We start from the raw sequence: 21,420 nt of genomic DNA on the forward strand, positions 1-21,420 counted from the left end.
TTTTTTTTTTTTTTTTTTTTTTTTTTTTTTTTTTTTTTTTTTTTTTTTTTTTTTTTACGAAGTGATTGTGTGAACTTGTTGATCTTGTGTTTTGCTTAAATGTTAAATTGAGTTGCTGGTTCAATCCCAGTGGCTCTTTTTTGCTTGAATAGATGTCCATGTAAGAAGCACAATTTTAGCTTGGTGATTTTTGTTAACATTGCTGTTTGTTGGGTGCGGTGCATTGCTGCTTTGCTGTGTGGACTTGTTAGACATTTTTCTTCGGTTTTTATGGACGGGGTTCTTGTCATCCTAGACCCTAAAACTAAGCTGAATGAACTGGATGATTTTTCTTCTTCTGACCTTTTAGTATTAGCTACATTTTATGTTCTGAGCTCTTATTGATTGATAATTGGTTAATCTGAGTAGAGTAATGTGTTTTACCTTTACTACCACATTTAATTTATTACATGTGTATAAAATTTACTTAATATCACTGATTGTTACCTGTGATAATCAATTATCTCCTATTATAATTGATTATTTACTCAAGATAATTGATTATCTCATGATAATCTATTATTTGTGCATCCATGATTATGATTATGTCTTCAAACCACTAAATAATTGGTTATCAATATAACACAATCAATTAACTTGTTCTTACACTGCATTAATGTTTCTCAACGACTCGGGAAAGCATACTCCAAGATGAATCATCCAATGTTCCATATTACTTAAAGACATGCATCTATGCATTTCAAAAATGAATATACACCAATTTCATTACAACTAAATGAATATGTAATAAGACTTCCAAGTTGACCAAATGGAAAAGGAAAACTCCTCCATAAGTTGGGTTGTTGACTTCTAATCTATCAAGCAATTAGGGGTTCAAGAGTTGGTGTTGTTGAAATGTAATGTTTTTTTTTTATTATTATTATTATTATTATTATTATTTATGTTTGGGAACCCAACTTTTAGGTTAGGGTTTAAGGAAGTGCCTTGACCTTTTGTATTATGTTCCTTTGTACTCTAAATATTAGAGTATAATTGTAATCGTGTAATAAGTACATATAGTGTTTTACTTCATTTAAGTTCTTCAAGTTGGTATCAAGAGTCAAACCATCTTCACTGGTTCATCTTCATTGTTAGTCATTGGTATCATCGTCCTTCACCATTCTTCACTACTATTTGTCGTCACATATTCTTTGGTGAAGTCATGGTTAGGTGTGCCTCGAGAAGCACCTTCGCACACACTGCCTCGTGCCATCTTTTTCTACCTAGCTTTAGGTGTGTGTTCATCATGCATTGCCTTCCTGGTGTCAAAATCACACCACACTGTTGACGTTTGTTTTGCCACAGCCTCCTAAACGTGTTGTTGTCCTTGTCATTTTGTTTCATTGGTCGTAGCTTTCACCTAGGGCTTTTCCCTGAAAGCTAGTTTTTTTTTTTTTTTTGGAATCCTAGGGTTTTCTTCTCAAAGTTGTTCTTTTGGAATGGCTTCTCCTATTAGAATGACTTCCTCTCTATCTGCTACTCTTACTATTACCACTATAAAGCACAAGTGGAAAAATTACTTATTTTGGTCCGCTTATGTGGAGTTTTGGTTTCTTGGTTAAGGATACCATAATCATCTTGAACAAGATGTCTCTAGTGTTCCAAATGAAGAAAAACGTCAGTGGCAGAAATTGGATTTTCAATTATGTGTTGTTTTATGGCAATCTGTTGAGCAAGAGGTTTTAGAAATTGAGACCTTATAAGGCATGCTTCTCTTTTTGAAAAAAGGCACAAGACATTTTTGCTAATGATGTACAACATCTCTTTGATGCAACTCAAAGAGTAGCCTCACTCAAACAAATGAATCATGATATGGTTTTTGATATAGGAAAGGCTCAGGCTGCAGTAGAAGAATTAAAGAATTTCTGTGACTGATTCATTAAAAGATAACAACAAAAAACTTGATAAGTTTTACATGGTCTTAATTTTGAGTCTACACTCGGATTTTTGATCCTGTACATGACCAAGTTTTAGTTGCCTACATTGGTAAAAGATGAGAATTCAATTGATGTTATTGAAATATTAGCAACGGTAGCACTACGAGGAAGAGGAGGGGGTGGGAGCAATTGAGGAGGACGTGGTGGTTGAAGTGGGTGTCCTCAATGCTTATATTGTAAGAGAATGGGCTATACCCAAGAAAAATGTTATCTGTTTGTTTTTACAGATAAAAGTTGTTCATTTGTCTAAATCTAATAATTTAGAATCTAGAATTTTTAATGAAGAGTACCAAGAATTTTTGAGGTACAAGTTTGAAAAATCTACCAATTTTGGCCAATCCTCTTCAATGTCAAATGCGTCAACTGTATGCATCTCTCAATCTGTGGAAGCTGAGGTTGCAAGTCCTGGTTGTAAAAGGAACAATAAAACCCCCTCCTCATCTGCCAAATTCATATTTCTTTTTAATTTTTTTTTCTGGTGTCAAAGTGAATCATGAAAGGTCAAGCTCCCCACTTTTGTTATGTCCATCAAACAATAGGAAAATTTGGGTACAAAATTTGGCCAATGGGCGTTTTGGTTAACTGAAGGTAGAAGGGTGTGATCTTGGTTGCATATTTAAGAAATGCCATATGTTGCTAATTTCAGTTTTACATTTTTTAGCCAAAATTAGTTGAGCAAGATTAGACCATGAATGGATGATCTGCTTTTACTACAATTGGTAAATTTGTTGTAATTATCCTAGGAATTGGTGTTAATCACCTAGATTATAGTGTAAATTATACTTAGTCAGACCTAATGCGTCTTAGGATCAAACAGTGTAATTTGATTATACCGAGGTTGGTTTTCTAAGTTCATTACCATTTCTTTTGAGTCCTAAACTTTTCCTAGAGTAACTATCACAAATTAAAATTGCAGACATATTAACTTGATACCTGATTGTAATTATCCTAGGAATTGGTGTTAATCACCTAGAACTTGGTATGACCTACATTACCTCCATATAGTGTAAATTTTACGTAGTCTGACCTAATGCGGCATAGGATCAAACAGTGTAATTTTAAATTACACTGAGGTGTCCATTACCATTTCTTTTAAGTCCTAAACTTTTCATAGAGTAGCTATCAGAAATAAACATTGCAGACAAACTAACTTTGTATCTGCTTGAAATTAGTATAGACAATTGCTGACATATACTATTAACACTAATGTTTGTTTAATTATTAAATTGAAATTTCTAGGGTGTTACAAATGTTTAATCTATTTTCTTTAAGTTGTTCCTGAAATCCCGAAATATTTTGTACTTCTGCCACCAAGAGTGAAGATACCGCTTATGACAATCTATAGTTGTTTTTATATAATTTTATATAAAAGGATAGTATTTGCGTTTTACTTTTTATGTGCTTTGTTCCTTTTTCCAACTCTAGATAGGATCTGAATTTAAATAACAACCATGTTTTGTCTTTTTGTCACTTCCATATTCTTTTTGGAAGTATGTATGAGTTTGTGTAGAAGTTCCCGATTCTGTTTTATTTTATTATGTGCACTTGGTTACTTAGTTTCGTTCATCATTTAAATATTTGACAGACTTTTAGTCAAAATCTCATATGGAGTGAAGTGATTTAAGATTTTGGTTTACTTCTATTTATTACTTTGGGATAATGAAAAATTTGAAGAACTGGATTTTATATTTCTGTGTTTTTCTTTCAACAAGTGAGACTAATCCCCTAACATGTGTTGATTTTAATAGCTATGGCTAATTATATTCCCTTGTTTTCTTTCTTACTTTGTTTGCAGCTTGGTTATCTCTTTTATCTCGAGTTAAAATTAATTGTGGATTTCTTTTCATTTTATTATATCATTTAGTACTCTTGCATGTATCTAAAAAATCTAACTTGCAATCTCTGGTTTATCTATGAAGCTTACATTGTAAAATTTATTGACGCTTTACTTTTGTTTTCCTGTTTTACGTCAGAAAAGGAGAACCTATGTCTATATGGATTCCCCAATGAACAATGGGAAGTTAATTTGCCAGCTGAAGAAGTTCCTCCAGAACTTCCCGAACCTGCATTGGGCATAAACTTTGCTAGGGATGGGATGCAAGAAAAGGACTGGTTATCTTTAGTTGCTGTTCACAGTGATGCATGGCTACAGTCAGTGGCTTTCTACTTTGGAGCGAGATTTGGTTTTGATAAAGCTGACAGGTATAATAGTTCTTTTCTCCAATCTTTTATCTCGTTATTCTCTATGCAATTGTTTCGGATATTGGATTATAACATGTTTGGAATGCATGCCAGTACCTTTTACTTCTGAACTAATGCTTCTTTTGTGGAAGTATTATTGACTTACTTGTCTGCATAATGTATTCAGTTGAGATTTAGTTAGTGGAAAAGTATTGCAACGTAGACTTTTCAATTTTATCTGTGCAGTATTTAATATTTTCTGATGATTTGTTTGACTTAATAAAATATGATGCCTGAATAGTTTAACACAAACCATTGTCAGCATGAGATTAACATATCTGTCTTATGCTTGTAGGTTAGAGCTATGTTTTATTTATGCAATTGCGATACGAAAAGCGTAGCTGAAAAAAGCACAAGCAAGACGCATTTCTTATGCCCTGTGTCATTGACTGTTTTTCCTTTGCTTATAATACTGGGCCAAAATGGTTTAGGCTATTGAACTATTTCATGAACAATTCTGTGTTTTTCTGTATATGTTTTCGTGCGCACTCATCTGGAAAGAATGGGATTAAGAATTTGACTTTAAGATTCTAAGCTTTTCTCTTTGTGGAAAAAAAGAGAGTTTGGCACTTTGCATTGTTTCCATGTGTTTACATGACAAGCAGATGGCAATAAAATTCCCATGTACATGCATGGGTTTATATGCCCCTCGTGACTAGTTAGCAATATAATACATGTATGTGTTGGAATACATAATTCATTAAAGCAAGTATACTTGTTATTTGTATCCTGACCATTGATAACGTGTAATTCTTTGTGCAGGAAACGCCTGTTCACTATGATTAATGATCTGCCTACTATATTCGAGGTCGTAACTGGATCTGCAATGAAACAGGCAAAGGAGAAGTCAACAGACCGCAACAGCAGCAAATCAAAGTCCGGTTCAAAAGTAAGAAAACATCATGTTACCGCTGCCCATGTTTGAGTTTTCTATTTTGTTGACCATTTTTAGTATCATAATTGCACTGTTTATTTTATCTACTTTGTCACTGTTGAACTTTATGGTCTGAATAGGAGTAGGAAATGTCTTATTATTATCATAATATGTGCTAAATATAATTTATTCCCTCTGAAATGTCATTTTTACATGTGTTTACTTGCTAATTTATTTCCTTTCTAAATTTTCATTTTCACATTATTGTCTGCTATATGGATCAAAATAAAAATTAGCGAGGATCTGAATCTGTGAAGTATGTAAAACAAGAAGTTAAGGAGGAGGAGGTATTGGACGAAGAAGTAGACGAGGAACACGGAGAGACCTTGTGTGGCGCTTGTGGGGAGAACTATGCATCCGATGAGTTCTGGATTTGTTGCGACATATGCGAGAAGTGGTTTCATGGCAAGTGTGTGAAAATCACTCCTGCCCGTGCTGAGCACATCAAACACTACAAGTGCCCCTCATGCAGCAACAAGAGAGCAAAACCTTGATATCATATATAAGTGGTGTTATGGGGTAGGTATCAGACCCCTGTAAATCATGCTGGACTGCTAACTTGTTAGTTCCTTAGGCATTCTGCATTGTGCCCTGTTGGTGCATCCTAGGTATTCACTAGTTTGGTCTCGTCAACTCAATGTGGATATAATTATTCAACATTTGATAGTTTTCTGCTTCTGAACTTCTATAACCTGTTCCCCTGCATTGGGATATGTTTGTTCTTAGTACCTGACAACATATGTGCAGCAGCTTCATTTGTGCTTGTTATATGTTTCATTTTTCTTTTGCATCTGCTAGCATTATTCACTGCAGCTTGGAGAAATGACCTAAGTTTATGAATTTAACAGACAAAAATTAAGGTGTGCGTTTACTGCTTTTGCTATCACCAGAATGAAGAGTGGAATTATTGGTCAGATGAAAGATGACATGAAAAAAATGTTCCAGACTAATGGATTCCGCTTCATAACAATGTTTTCAATGCACCAGATCTTGTTACCCTTCTGAATAAGACACTAAGGATTAGTATTAGAAGTCTGATGCTCAGTGCTGTGGCCAACAATGGCACCATGGCACTAGGGGGAGACAGGGTCAGCGAGAACGATGAAATTAAGGTGCCATGTAAGAGTATGTTTGTTTCTGCAGTCTTGTTATTTCTACTTTCGCTCTTATAATATATAAAATGATTAATGTACTCTTGACGTAGTATTTTATAATAAATTTGAAATTATACTTTCAAATACATATTCTGAAATAAGTTACTTTGGATTTTGATTATATCGTTCTGTTTTAGATGAAGTAATTCTAAAATTATATAATAAGTGCGCTTTTGTATATTGTGGTGGGGACTGAGAAAAGAAAGTACGAAGTTTTTGAAATAAAATGACTTATTTTTTTGTAACTAAATTTGCAATAAAGATGCTCATAATTTAGTTCGCCAGTGAAGTTTTTTTGGACAAAACTGTCTTTGAATTTCTAGTGTTTTTTACTCGCTTCTCCATAAAATTCTATTAGCTTATTTCAAATTGTTTACTTATTGTAACGTCTTAATTTTGTTTATAAATATTTAGTTTAGGAAATTAAGGATATTTACTATTTTTAAATTTTCTTTAGATGAAATAGAAGAACGTAACTTAAATATGTAAATAATATGCTTCAGCAAAACTTTGATACTTAAAATTATTTATATTTTATTAATTTACATTTATTTTTTATTTTGTAATTAGCAACAGATATTTTTAACTACAATGATTAATGTTAAAGAATTATAATCGAATTTTTAATATATATATATTATTGAATAATAATATAATAGTTTTTAAATATTTTAATGTATCAATTAATAACTAAATTTACTTAGTTAACACATACAATGTGAGATTCTTAAAAATTACAATAATTAAGAAATATATATTCAAGATGATGTATTATTTATTTTATTTAAAAAGATTTATTTTATTATGACAAGATAAAATGGTTTATTAATTATTTAAAATATTTTAAAAAAATAATATTAATTAATTATTTAATTAAAAATATATTATCTAATATTATAAAATATTTTGAGGTATCATTAAATATGAAGATATTTTTAGATATAGTGTAATTAGATATTCTTAGATATAATGAGATATCTTTATGTTGTTAGATATTATAAGATATTTTTTGTTATTGTTATATACTTTTATTAAATAATAAAACATTGTACTTTTCTCAAATATATTAGGTTTATAAATATAAAATAGAGTTTAGGGAGAGAATCTTAATAGAAACAGTGGAAGTCATGGAAGAAACAAAGTTTTAAAGGTTGAGTTTTGAAAGAGTAAAAGGAAAAATGAAGAGCAAAAAGTAAAGGGAGACATTCTTATTTTCTTTATTGTTTTCTTGTATGTATGTGTTTATGATAAGTTGGATTAAAATGTGGTTGTAAGGGAACTAACAAGTTTTTTTTTTTTTTATCAAAATGTTTTGTAAGAAAACCTAACTAGGTTTTGTTTTTTCGGTTTCATTATTATCTTTTTAGGTTTAAAAGATTGTTTATTGGAAATACGCAAAGATTTGATAAATTGATAATTGACTTGGGTATAGAATGTTTTTGAGAAATATTATATTTTGATAAAAAAAAAAAAATGTTTTTCATGATTTTATGAGTATCATAGGTATAGGAGTGTATAGTATCTTAGATTGTGATAAGAACTTTATTTGTTACTTGTTAACTTTGTTTGTATACGTTTTAAAATACAACTGTTCTTTTAATTTATCTACCAAATCTTGTTTTTTTTTTAAATTCTTTGTAAAATCTTTTAAGTAACATAACATTTTCAGAATCTTACCCCATTACGAGAGTTAAAAACAATTGTATTTTACAAAGAATAAAAAAAAACAATAAATTTGTAGGTGAAGAAGTGTATTTAAACAATAAACATATTTAAGAATACTCATTCAGATGTTTTTAATTTGGAAATATATACTTGACTTAAGAAGACAGAAGTTTGTGTTACATATTAACACCTTTTAAAGACTTTTTTCCACTGTTATTCTTAAACTAGTTTTGAAACTTTACCACTTCATAAGATGAAATGCAAATTATAGATATAATTCTAAAGGTGAAAATAAGATATTTGAAATTTAACTACAGATAGTTTCCAAAACCAACCAAATACGCAGAACGTTCTTTCAAAGTCGTAGAGCAAACAGCATTCATTTTTCTCAAATGGACAATACCACAACTGTGAATCTTAAATTTGCAATTGTAATAAAATCAACATTTTTCTGCAAGAATACTCCATCTAATTGTGGACTGCAATATAATTTACCCCATGTAACATACAAACACTGCTTCCTGAAGACATAAATACAGCAGATGCATGCACAAGTTACAATTGACTTTACAATAGGAAACTGTGCCTACAGCAAAATACACAAAATCCCTCATATTTTCTATGTATCTCGTAGTACTTTGCAATTATTAAAGGATGAGTCCAATTTCGTTGATGCTACTATAACAAAACCAAACAATGCCCTTAGCACAGGTACCTGAGTGACAAGGCATTCAGAAACAGATGCCTTGAATGACATTAACAACTCCGAAAGACAACAAGAATCTAAGTTGTGGACTTCAGCTGAGTCTTATAGTGTCATTTGGCATAACGACATCCGGGTTTCTTACATGTGATTTCCCTCGATTGCCAAAAAGACGAGATGATATGCTCCACAAGGAGTCACCAGGTTGCACCTTTGAGGTAACTGGAGCATTAGATTTAGATGAACCCTTTGACTTCATCAATGGAAGTTTGTTATTATTGTTCTTCCCCATTCCATTTGCAAGCAACCAGCGAGAACCAGATTGTTGCTGATTTGAAGTGCCCCAGAGCTTCGTTTTCTGAGGCTCAGGCTTCAGACCTGCCACATGGACTTCTGTGATTCTGAACTGAGGAATGCCCTCTTCCTCTTCGGAACTATTCTCCTCGTTCTTGGTGTCCTTCATGTCCACCTTCGCAAGGATTTCCCTATCATCATCATCCACGTCATTGTTTTTCATCATCAAAGAGACACTGTTGAAAATCTTTTGCTTTGGAAGCATGAACTCTCTCTCAACTTGTATAAGAGCAAGCATTGGTGTTCCAACCGGTTCGTAATTTCTCAGAGGGTCACGGAGTTGCACCATTAATGCTACTGTGAAATTGTTTCCTAGCAAACCACATCTTCTGCTTTTGCCTCGTCTCTTCTCTCCCTTGGAACTCCCACGAATGAAGTCAAAAGAGTTGGCATGATGGGCTGCAAGAAGTTTGGAAGTATGCTCACTGATATTATCTATATCATCAATCTCACCGGAATCCAGCCTCATCCATTCATCAAGAGTTAATGATAGGCCCATTATCCCATCCACACCGTCACCACCGTCACCGCCATCTTTTACATCCATCAACTGCAAACCAGCAGCTCCATCCAGGCCAAGGGACCCACTAATATCAACACCCTTGCCCTGCAGAGCCGAAATATCCCCAATGGACTGTGCAATGATGTTTGATGGTGCCTCCTCTTCTGACATCCCAGATTGTATTCTCAAACCCTCCATTGAAAGTGCTTCAATTTTATCCATAGCCAATGGAGCAAGGTCTTCAACCGAAACAAACTCTGATCCTGGTTGGTTGGCCACTGTTCTTGAACTAAACTTGCCAGACTTTTGTACTGATCCTTTCAAGTCCCTTTGCACATGAGCACTGTCCTGCCTTGTTATTGGATTGTGCTGCAAATGGCTTTGCCTGCATAAAACAAAGCAAAATTCAATCAGTAAAACATTTAAGAATAACTACTAAAAACTCAGCCAAGACCAGTGATACAAACAGGATAGGCTAACCTCTCTGCTCCTTCTAAGACAGGCATGGCTTCCCATGCTACTTGTTGCATTGTCTTCCCTGTGATATCTTCTAGAGGCATCAACTCCTTAGCCTGCATTGAGAGCTTCTCAATTCCCACTGAAGCCAAACACTGCAAAACCTCCATTATCCCAGAACCCATTTCTGCTGGTACAACGACAGGGTTGGATACCTGCATGATTAAACTCCCACCACTTTTAGAATTCTTGAAAAGTGAGGGATTCATAGAGCGTAGGAAACCCCCGTCTTTTGTCTGAAGAAAAGGGCCCAACCCATCATCAAGAGGAGGCAATATAGGAGGCTCTTCAGGTGGCAAAGGAATTGGACTTCCAAAACCAGTAAAATCTTTTGGTGGAGAATGATGAAAAGCCTCCTCATTCAAACCCCATTGACGCATCAAGGCTTCTGTTTCCAAGTCTTCTAGTGTCTGAGCCCTCTGTTTGCTTCTCACATCCTGAGACTCGGCTAGATGCTCCTCCTGCAGGTCTTGCAAAAGGGATGATGACCTGACATCTTCAGAAAAGTTCCACTGCTCAGATGCGGCGGAACCATCATAGCCACCATCTGCTTCATTATCATGGTTCATTTCAAAATCAAACAAAGAGGAAAAGTCCCCATCCAAAGCCTCCTTCTCAAATTGTCTTAAAAGTAGCTCTCTTGGAGATTCGGGCTCACTTTCAGAACTCAAGGCCATGGGACTACGTTCTAAGTCTAACATGCTTAAAAACTCACTGGCAACTGATTCTGTAACATCATCCAAGTTATGAGACTTTGTCATCTTATGTTCAGATTTAAATGCTGCTGTTTCTGGAGATTCTAGTGCTACTCTCTCCAAATTTGATACACTATTTAAAGCAGATTCTAGTTCTTGCAGGAGCAGCTCGTTAGTATCACTGTCAAAGCCATCCTCTTTGCTAGCAAATTCCTCTACGACTACCTGGTCCTTAGAAATATCATTTACCTCATCCAGAAAATCCTGTTTAACACTCTCTTCAAAAGGTTCTTGTATACCTGATATGCCAAGGGTATAGGCAATATCAACTGTAGAAGCATCCTCAGGAGCCTTCCCAATGAATTCCTCTCTTATAACAGGTTCATTTGATGACAGTTCTATTCCCTTATCAACAACAAAAAAATCATTACCTTGAAACTGTTCAGGGTTTTCATTTGCGGAATCAGGTAAAGGATTGTAGTCTGGTTTAAATATCTCCAGCTTTTCTTGAAACACTGAAAGTTCAGGTTCTTCAGGTTCCTCATGCACTGGACGTTTATCTTCAGCCTTACTCACATGCTCGTCAAATGTTTCTTTTCCAAAATCAGAAGCATATGCATCTGGCTTGATTGACCCAAGATTTTCGGAGAACGAATCAAGTTCTGCTTCGCTAAGCATAGAACTAGCCTTTTCTTCATCAAATTTCTTATATAAGATGTCTATTGAGCTGGCTAGTCCAGACCCAGTCAATGGCAACACCTCATGAAGATCCTTTACCTCATCTGAAGCTCGAGGTGATAACTGCAAACTCGTGGTTCGCCTCATCCTGCTGCTTGCATCAAACTGTCGGGGTTTAACATCTTGTTTCATCAGAGCAAAACTATTCTGCCTGGAACTCAATACGTTAGAAGCATTATGGCTGTCTCTGGTAGTACTAGCATTATCACCAACAACCGTGTAGCCAAAACTGACATTCATCACAGCACCCTTAGCCACTCCCGATAATCGAAAACTAGTAGTCCACTTCCCCGAGCTCTTCTCCTCCTCGAGCTCCTCCAGAGTGAGAGGAAGCAACCTTGTCAGATCCACCCGGTGCTTTCCCAAATCCATCTCCTGGGCACTCAGAAGCGAAGCATAGAGCAAAAAATGCTTTGCTTCATACTTTGCAGAATGGTGAGGTCCACTCCTGCTGCCATACACTGAGCAAGTGTAGGTCAACTTCTCTTCAAATTCAGCCACAGACTGAATCACCTTGGCAGGACCAGTCACAAGAACCCCATCACGCCTTTTCCAGTACACAGCAAGACTGGCATTATCAAAACTTGGAGGCAACCCTTCAATCAGGTGAACTTGCAGATAAAAACTACAATTAAACCTCTTGTTTCGGATGTGGGAAAGGGCTCTTAGAGGCCTCCAATTCCAAATGGACTTCTTATCCTTTTGAACACCATCATCATTGTTATTATTAACACTGGTTTTAGACTTAGATTTGGGATCAGGTAACTGAGATTTCCCAGTGAATTTAGATCGTGAATTTGCACCAGGTATTGAACTCCTTGCAGACCCTTTATCCAAGTACAAAGCTTTGTTCATGGTTTCAAAATCCTTTAACAACTTCTTCGGGGCATTAGAACCCCCACCACTCTTCTTCCCAGCCTCCGTTCTCGACAACATCCTCTTCTACCCAACAAAATAAATAAAGTGAATTCAAATGAAACAGAACCCGACCAAAATCTTTTATAGAAAAAATATAAATCAAACACAGGAAATTATTAAACTGCGAAGCAAAATTTAAAAACAAAATCATAAAAAAAGAGTGAATAGATTGCATACCAAGTAGTGTTGGAGATGAAACCAAAGCAACTGCAAAAAAATTAGGTCAGCAAACCCAATCCATTGACACCTACCCTTCTTCTCAAATTCAAACTGCAATTCTATAACCCAAAAGAAGAATCCATTTTGTTCAGTCACATGTCATTAAAAGAATAAGATGAAGAAGAAGCATAAGAAAACGAAAACATACGAAAAGTTTCAAAATTTGTCAGCTGAGCTTGTTATCTTCTCATGTCCAATCTCTTTTTCTTGTCTCTTTCTCTCTCTAGTAATTGCCGCTACCTCTTTCAAAACCGAAGAATTGAAGTTGAAATTGAAGAAACAAAAATAATATAATATAATAATTTTAATATATATTATTTTATTTTTTTCATGCGCGTATCTTTCCCAAAATCCCAATAATTAGTATTTACTAATTTTAATTCTTTCTAGTTCTGTCCAAAAAAAAAAAAAAAAACTTCTGTCTGATTCTGCACCTCTTCGCATGTGCATCTTAGTTGTGTCTTTTCGTAATTATAACGGTAATCGCTGGTTGTTCATATTTTCTAATAATATTATTTTAAACTTAAATTTGATTAAAAAATATATATTAATTTAATATGAAGTCAAAATCTGTGATAATAATACTATTTATTATTTTGGGTGATGAATAAAAAAATTCCTTTTGCATGAATCTCACAACACTATATAACTATTTACTTCAACACTAAATTTATGAAAAGGGAATATTTAAGACAATTTTGTAAGTGATGCCATTAGTTTAATATTCTAACATTTAAATTCTTTTACTCGTAATACTTTACATAATACACTAATGTTGGTATGAGTAAAAATTAATCATTTGCTCTATCTTAATTTTCATTAATCAATTCCTTAATTTTAACTTTTATAAGTAATTAGAAAGAACATCACAAAATTTAACATTGAATTAAGGCTTAATAGCACTAATGGTCCCTATTTTGGTTGACAAAATTCGAATTGGTCCCCTTTTTTTTTTTTTTTGTTCGATTTAGTCCTAAAGAATGAATATTATGTTCAATTTGGTCCTTTTCACAGACGTCGTTTAAATCGTTAACGGCAGACCTCCAACAGTGTCAAACAGTAGAGATGTGGCACAAAGTTGCAGCGATTTCAGGTTCAATTCCTTTCACGTCGTCTTCCATCTTTGATCACAATTCACATCATTTTCTTCAGAAACTATAATTCACTGAAACTGAAACTTAAACAGGTGTGCAACACTTGGATTGGGAACCTATGGTGCTCACGTTTTCAAACCCCAAAACCCTGCTTACAAAGAAGTCTCTTTCTACTTCAGGGTTTTTATTTTGGGAATAAATTGAAGAGAGTGGATTATAAATTAGGGTTTTTATTTCCCAATCTTCTTCCCAGTTTTACTACAATTTTGAAGGATGGCAACCTCAGATAGAAGCATCTATCTCAAGCTTTCAACAATCCCACTTTTCCAAGAAAATGATAAACCCACAAAAGTGTAAAGAGTAAGAGAGATGAAGAAACGGGAAACCCTAAAAAAAAGCATCTTTATCAATGGGCTCAATTTAGGGTTCCATGGAAATTGGGATTTTCTGATTTATGGGTTTGCAGGTGATGAAGATGAATGTGCGAGATGATGGAGGTTCTGCTTGTGCCGCTATGCAGATTTCTCTGATCAAGATGCGATGTAGATGGAGGTTGCAAGGCTAACGGCGGACATTTCCATTTTTGTTCCATCAAATTTGCCATGCTGTGAAAGGGACCAAATTTGCAAAAAGAAGAAGAACCCTAAACCTAATTTCACTCTCCACCCTCAAAATCAATAAATCCATCTCAGTTAAATGCCACATCACCACTGTTTGACACTGTTGGAGGGTCTGCCGTTAACGATTTAAACGGCGTATGTGAAAAGGACCAAATTGAACATAATATTCATTCTTTAGGACTAAATTGAACAAAAAAAAATGGGGACCAATTCGAATTTTGTCAACCAAAATAGGAACCATTAGTGCTATTAAGCCTTGAATTAAATAATCTATAGTAGCATAACAATCGTATAGCCAACATTAACTTATCGATACACAAAATGTGATTAAGTGATGATATCACATTAGTAAATAATTAAATTATATTTAGTCTTAATTCCTTCGTGAGATTAGTGAATATAATAGAAATAATATTCTATTTAATATATTTGATAATTTTAACAAATATTTAATTTCTGCAACCAATAATAAGTATACTTATAATTTAAAAAAAAATAGATAAAATACTTAAAATAAACACAATATTTAAAAAGGTTATAACTAAAAGAAATAAACAATTCACTTTTGATAAGTGCATGAAAAAAAAAATTATGCAAAATGCAGAGAATATCTTACAGTGGAAGGTTAGAAGAGAGTATGATATTCCCTCTTCAGTAAACAATGTGCAAATATACTTAACTTTGCATATACACTACATTTCTCAGTATCAATGTACACACACAATCATCAATCTCTACAACTTTCTTCATAAACAATATTTTATTTATTTATTTATAAGTAATATGCAATTTTACAATTCTTTATCTTTAATTTATATGTACACATAAACTAATATTAGTTTATGACCATTTTTCTTTTGCCTTTTGATTTTAAAGGTATATATATATATATATATAAAATCATCCAAACACATTCATACTTATTACTAGAAAATATTTATGAATGAAATCTCGATTTCCAAAAGTATATTTTTCATGCACATTATTCATTCAATTTAATATTTTAGTTAGCACTTCTCTCTCATTTTATTTATTTTTATATGTTTTTTTTATTGTCCTTTAGTCATTATATGTTAGTGTTCGTTGTAACATCAATCGTTTTAAATTTGAAATGCATAGAACATAAAACTCGCCTCTTTGGAAGAAAGTATGAAGAGAATGAGTTGGACAGATGAAAAGGACAAATCTCAAATATTTTGTTACCAAATTTTAAACATGAAAAGGACATAAAACATGGATTTTAAGTTATAGTAATCTTCAATAATGAATATTAAATCACACACACACACATTATATAAATTAAAAATTGACATAATTCATACATTTCAAAATATACTAAAACATAAATCGGTTATTATTTTACTATTATAGTTCAATTTTAACAAAATAGGTAATACATATGTAAAGGCATAATGTTATATTTGGTGAGGAGGTTAAACTTTTTGTATTTTTACTATTAAGAATTTTAATTTTTTAATTAATTATATGACGTGATTATATTTTTTTTAATATTTTGTTTACTCATCGTCACGTTTTAAATAATATGAGGTTTTATAGTTAATATAGAAAATATACCGAAGTTGATGCAGAAAGAAGAGTAATTTTTATTGTTTTTTATTGAAAATGTGTTACCAAATAGGTTCACTTCGCCAACATTGATGACGGAACAAACTCCTTAAATGCTATAAGTTATACGGTGAAAAGTATTGAATATATTTTCAATAGAAATAATAAAAGTTACTTATTATTTTACATTAATATAATTTTTATATTAATTATGAAACTTTATCTTTGTTATTACACGGAAACAAATAAGTGAAACAATAAAAAAATATAATAATCAGATTATTTAGTTAGTAAAAAAATTAATAAAGAATATAAGAATTTTGAATTTAAAATTTAATAGAGACTAAGTTAAAAATACTAATATTTATGAAAATTTTGAAATTTGTAACATAAAAAAAAAAAAGAGAATGGTACAAATAGTTAATATCTTAACCTAAAATAGGATTGTTTGAATATCATTAAAGTTCAACCCTTTAAAAAAATAATCCTTAATCAAAATTTACTTATCTCACAGTCGAATCTAAGTTATAAAATGAAAGTTTTGAAACTCTCTTGCTTCGTACTTTATGAAAAAAAAAAATTGTCATGATATGTGTATGATTATCTGTATATGAATTTACATGACATGATAGTTTACCTTTTATACTGAAATGATATGATAGGTCTCATTCTTTTAAATATTTTTTAAAAGTAAAAATATAATTTTTTTAGTAGAAAAAATAAAAGAAAACTATGTTATATGAATATAATTTAGACGTGTGTACGTCAATTATCACTCATGCATTTAATTATGTTTTGAGAAGCATAGTATATAGAATATTTAGATAGTATTTTTTTGACAACATTTGAACATTGATTACGTATTAATCTGTCATTGGTCTTAAATTATTTCATAATAGTGTTTATAATTATTATTATTGATTGTGAAGTAATTTAGGACCAATCACAGATTAACACGTAATCAATATAAAAATGCTGTCAAAAAAATGTTGTGTAAATATTATTGTATTAGTATATATAGGGACCACATACCACCATAGCAAACAAACATAGAAACACTGAATAATATTGTCTCCAATTGCTTGGTGGTTGGCTCACTAATACTGGATTCTTTAAGATATCAAACTTATAACTATATATACAATAGTCTTCAAATGTTACATTGGAAATGTCAAGAAATCATTTTCAAACCAAACATGTTATGATTTTGTAAGACAATCAGAATAGGATTAGTTTCATAATAAAATAAACGGTACATTTTGTTGAATGACGAAGGAAATTTGGCAAAAAAAATAATGATATTATGATATATTTTTACATTTATTTGATATAGAATATAAAGATAAAATAATTATAAAAATATATAATTTTATATTTTATTTAAAAAAGAATAAAAAATAAAAAAATGTGATAATAAAAAATTTAAGTATGTCAAATAATTATTTTTCTATATATAATTTGACAACATACCCTTTAAGAAATATTTAATTTTCAATTTTTTGTAATAATATTAATAAGGATTAAATATGTTTTTGATCCTTTAACTTTAAGTGAAAATTGGAATTAGTCTCTCTTCAAAACTTTGACATAATTTAGTCCTTCAAATTTAAAAATGTATGAATTTAGTCATTTTAACCAAAATTTACTAACTTTATTTGATATTTCAAATGTGTTTCTCACATAAGATTAAAGTAAAAATGTGTCAAATAGTGTAAACAACTCAAATGCTATCCTAAAACGTGTTTGAAACATCCTCAAATAAACCTAACAAAATTTAATTAAGACTAAATTCATACATTTCTATAGTTGGAGACTAAATTAGACTAATATTTTGAGAAGGGACTAATTTCAATTTTTATTGAAAGTTAAGAAATAAAAACATATTTAACCTGATTATTCATTATAATTAATTGATACAGGTATATCATGATCTTTATTTTTAAAATCATTTTTGACAAATGATTTAAGTAACTGTGTCAAATGAACAATAATACAAAGTGAATATTTATGATTGTAAATATTTTCCTTTAAGAAAAAATGTACTAACAAACTATATTAATTTATTATTATAAAAGTTTAGGTTATAACTAGTATTAATTTCTTATATATGAGTAGACACATTAAAGATTAAAGATGGTATTGAAATAATATTATTACTAATAAATGTAAATAGAGTATTATAGTAAAATAATATTTTATGTGATTGTTGCATTATTGTTAAAAAAGATATTGAATATAAAAGAATAATGATATAAATTATATGTAGTTTTCCTTATTTTAAGCGAGCATGTGTATGTTGTTTTGGTAAAATTTTATTTTAATCCTTTTATGATATATTATGAAAATTGTGTATGAGATTATTATTTTTTTAAAATTATTCTGAATTATAATGATAAAATATTGTTCTCACAAATTTTTACGTAAAGTTTTACATTAGCAACGAATAAAATACTGTCTCAATAATATTTTTGAGATAATTATTATAAATAAATTTGTTATACATGACCATATTTTTTATTCATAAAAAAATTTATATTATCAATGCATTATTATTATTTTTATAAATTAAATAAGATTATTATATTATAATAATGGTTGAAATTTTGAAATTGAGGCGGCGCGCAAACTCCATTGAATAATTGTGAATTTGTTAGTGAGATTCACATATAAAATCAACACATACATACAAAACAAAATCAACAAACACATAGCACCACATTTCACCAACCAATCCTATCTTCACAAATTCAAAATTTTAAATTCTAAAAATTGCTTTTGTTGAGCAATATCAAATATTTGGCATATATATTCTTATCTATTTTCACATTTTGTTATATAATAAGTTACAACCTAGTTTTATCCAACATGGTTTAAATGCTTAAATAAATAATTAATTCACTTTCACTATAAAAATAAAGTGACTTTTTGAGGAAATTTAGTGAGAGAATTTTTATAACTAAATAACTACAACTTAAGTATGAAATCATAACGTTTCGTAAATTCTTCAAAAAAATAAATTCATATTAGTTGTTTGATAGATCCAGGCAAAAAGAATGTATGGTTCATCAAATTAAAATTTGTATACAGTGAGATTTATTTTTTATTCATATAACAACTGGATTATTGTAGTGCAACTTAGATGCAAATTAGATTATAGAACTTTGTTGCAAAAATAGCAAAATAGTATGAGCTAATATGTGACACCCGGGTACTGTCGAGGACGGGGAGTGATCGTCGGTGCAAGAGGCACGGACAAGGAACGATTCTTGACAGTCTTCCAGTAGAAGAGACATATGGAAGAATCTAACATATACTGAAATGATAGAGATCTAGAAATTCTATAGGTATGGAACTATACAGTTGAAGGACAACTTAAACGAATTGATTTGGCTACTCATATCAACAAATGCATTTGCTTTTTGGTAACCTAACCCATAAGAACTATATGATTAAACGTGTTTAACATGGAGTAATTTGGGACATGTGACCTTCTAGAAAGTTTTATCAGAAAATGTGAATGAGAATAAAGCACACTGGAAAGTCTCGTGTGTTACATATCGTTCACAGTTACTTGATTTATTATTTAATATATTTTTATTATAAGTTTTGTAATGTACGTTTTTATAAATAGGATTGATTGGTCATACTGCTTGAATAAATGAAATTATTTTCAATAGTGTTTGGGTTTAGGCTCTTGGGCCACCCAAATTACTTCCAATTTGAAGTACGTATTTTCTTCCTGCACTTACATAACTTATAATTGCACCACCATAAATTTTAAAAGAATTATTTTATTATTCTTAATATGGATTTTAAGATTATCTATCCCGATTATTTTAAAAAAAAAAAAACTAGTACAAGTCTTTTGAAACTTGAGTGCTTTCATTACATCTTTGTTCTTTCTTTCTCCAAGTCCAAAATTACAAATATAATCTTTAAGAATAAAAAGTTTTACCAAGTTAATTGTCATTAAAACATTTTTTTAATATATTTTTTATTTGTAATATGTAACTAAGAACACTTCTGGAAACCTCCACGAATCTGTGAGGTGGCATTAACCTTAATAAGTTTGTCGTTCGTGTCCTTCTCACATCAACATCACGTGTCCTTCTCTTTCATGATGCTTGATGAACCTTCTTACCATTTTTAATATTCTCTTACATTTGAATTAGTATCTTCAAAAACACCTTTCAACATTACAGTTCTTAATACTGTCACTTAGAATTGAGCTTAAGTGTAAGTTGGATTACCTAAATTAGATAAATTTCTTTAATCATTGTTAAATTTAAACATTTTAATTGATTTTTTATTTAAAATTTTAGTTTGATTGATTGTTTAAAAGTTTTTTACTTTTATTAATTGAGATATTTGAGTTTTAAGTTTTCTTAAAACTTATAATATTTTTAATCAAGTGTATTGAAAATTTTCATTTATTAAATATCTAAAAAATATATATCAAGTCTTTATCTTGTTACTTATCAAATAAAGTGATCCAAATGACATTTGTTACATATTGTTTGTGTCAATATTATTTGATTTTTGGTTTATTGTTTAATTTTGAAAAACGAATTAGTATATTTTTTTAATAAAAAATAGCATACATATAGATGTTATTGTGTATGTATCTGTAGTTTTTAAATATTTATATTATATTACAAGTTAATAATATATATAAATTGGTTTAGTTAATATATAAAATAATAATAATATAATAAGAAGTAATTTGATATTAACAGTAAAAACTATAAATATAGTAAAAAAATAAGAAAAAGAAACTATTTCAAAATAATTTTACTTTTTAAAAAGCTAATAATTAAATTTTTAAAAAATATTATATTATAAAAGGTAAAATAGAAAAGAAAAATTGTATGTACATAAAAAAATATCACTATTATATATAGATATAAATAAGGAAGATTTTACTTGTTTTTATCTTGTCTAAATTTGTGATATTATATTTTGAATTTGTAAAATTAAATGGTTAAGCCACTCTAATTAATGATAAAAATTTAATTATAAGATATATATATATATATATATATATATATATATATTTTAGATATTTAATAGATAAAATCTTTTAATATAGATTTAATAAAATATATCTAAATTTCTATGAAAATCTTAAAACTAAATAAGAGGAAATAATTAAAATTATAAGATATTGATTTTAATTAAAATAAATATTTTATTTAAAACTTAACCAAAAGTTTAAATTTAAATAGTTTCAAAAATTTTCTCAATTCACATGCTATTCATCTTATACCGTCCTTAGTTCTTTAAATGGGGATTGAATTGAAAAATTTATTAGGTTTCACGTATTTAATTTTATTTTAAAATGATTTTATGAAATAAAACTTAAAGTAGAACAAGTTGTTGAATGGTAAATACACATGCTTTCTACTGCATATGTTATAATTGTTAGCATTAATATGTTAAATTTACAAACAATTTTAACTTTGACGAATGCTTATCTCGAGTTAACCAATTACAAATTATCTGTAATCTAGAATTTTAAAACAATT

At 30.4% G+C, this 21,420-nt stretch overlaps 2 protein-coding genes across 5 annotated transcripts in view; one reads left to right on the forward strand and one right to left on the reverse strand.

The window, feature by feature from the left end:
- Positions 1-6,370, forward strand: part of LOC106762711 (PHD finger protein ALFIN-LIKE 4) — a 12,955-nt gene extending 6,585 nt beyond the window's left edge. Inside the window, exons 3-6 of one of the 2 annotated variants that reach the window (XM_014646750.2) lie at positions 3,950-4,178; positions 4,980-5,106; positions 5,388-5,670; positions 6,000-6,370. In XM_014646750.2, coding sequence (XP_014502236.1) covers positions 3,950-4,178; positions 4,980-5,106; positions 5,388-5,645 — 614 coding nt within the window. In that variant the 3' untranslated portion in view covers positions 5,646-5,670; positions 6,000-6,370. Of the gene's footprint in view, positions 1-3,949; positions 4,179-4,979; positions 5,107-5,387; positions 5,920-5,999 lie in introns of those variants that run through there. The other variant, XM_014646749.2, reaches the window with a different exon arrangement.
- Positions 6,371-8,435: 2,065 nt separating this feature from the next.
- Positions 8,436-12,896, reverse strand: LOC106762204 (protein PLASTID MOVEMENT IMPAIRED 1-RELATED 1). Of its 3 annotated transcripts, none has more exons than XM_014645975.2 (4): positions 12,764-12,896; positions 12,574-12,603; positions 10,010-12,420; positions 8,436-9,914 (listed from the first exon to the last, which is right to left on the reverse strand). In XM_014645975.2, exons 3-4 carry the CDS (start codon positions 12,412-12,414, stop codon positions 8,768-8,770), a joined length of 3,552 nt encoding a protein of 1,183 aa, XP_014501461.1. In that variant the 5' UTR covers positions 12,415-12,420; positions 12,574-12,603; positions 12,764-12,896; the 3' UTR covers positions 8,436-8,767. The 3 variants fall into 3 exon arrangements, with proteins under 3 accessions (XP_014501461.1, XP_014501460.1, XP_014501459.1); XM_014645974.2 differs by having other exon boundaries at positions 10,010-12,417; positions 12,574-12,674; positions 12,764-12,895; XM_014645973.2 differs by having other exon boundaries at positions 12,574-12,674; positions 12,764-12,895.
- Between the last annotated feature and the right edge of the window lie 8,524 nt (positions 12,897-21,420).

The sequence above is a fragment of the Vigna radiata genome, chromosome 5, assembly GCF_000741045.1.
Source record: "Vigna radiata var. radiata cultivar VC1973A chromosome 5, Vradiata_ver6, whole genome shotgun sequence".
NCBI lineage: Eukaryota > Viridiplantae > Streptophyta > Magnoliopsida > Fabales > Fabaceae > Vigna > Vigna radiata.

Excerpts from the sequence above, each read along its gene's own strand:
- LOC106762204 (XM_014645975.2), bottom strand. The coding sequence starts at position 12,414 with ATGTTGTCGAGAACGGAGGCTGGGAAGAAGAGTGGTGGGGGTTCTAAT. Across the intron at positions 9,915-10,009 it reads GTCTTAGAAGGAGCAGAGAG|GCAAAGCCATTTGCAGCACA; the intron begins GTTAGCCTATCC and ends TGTTTTATGCAG.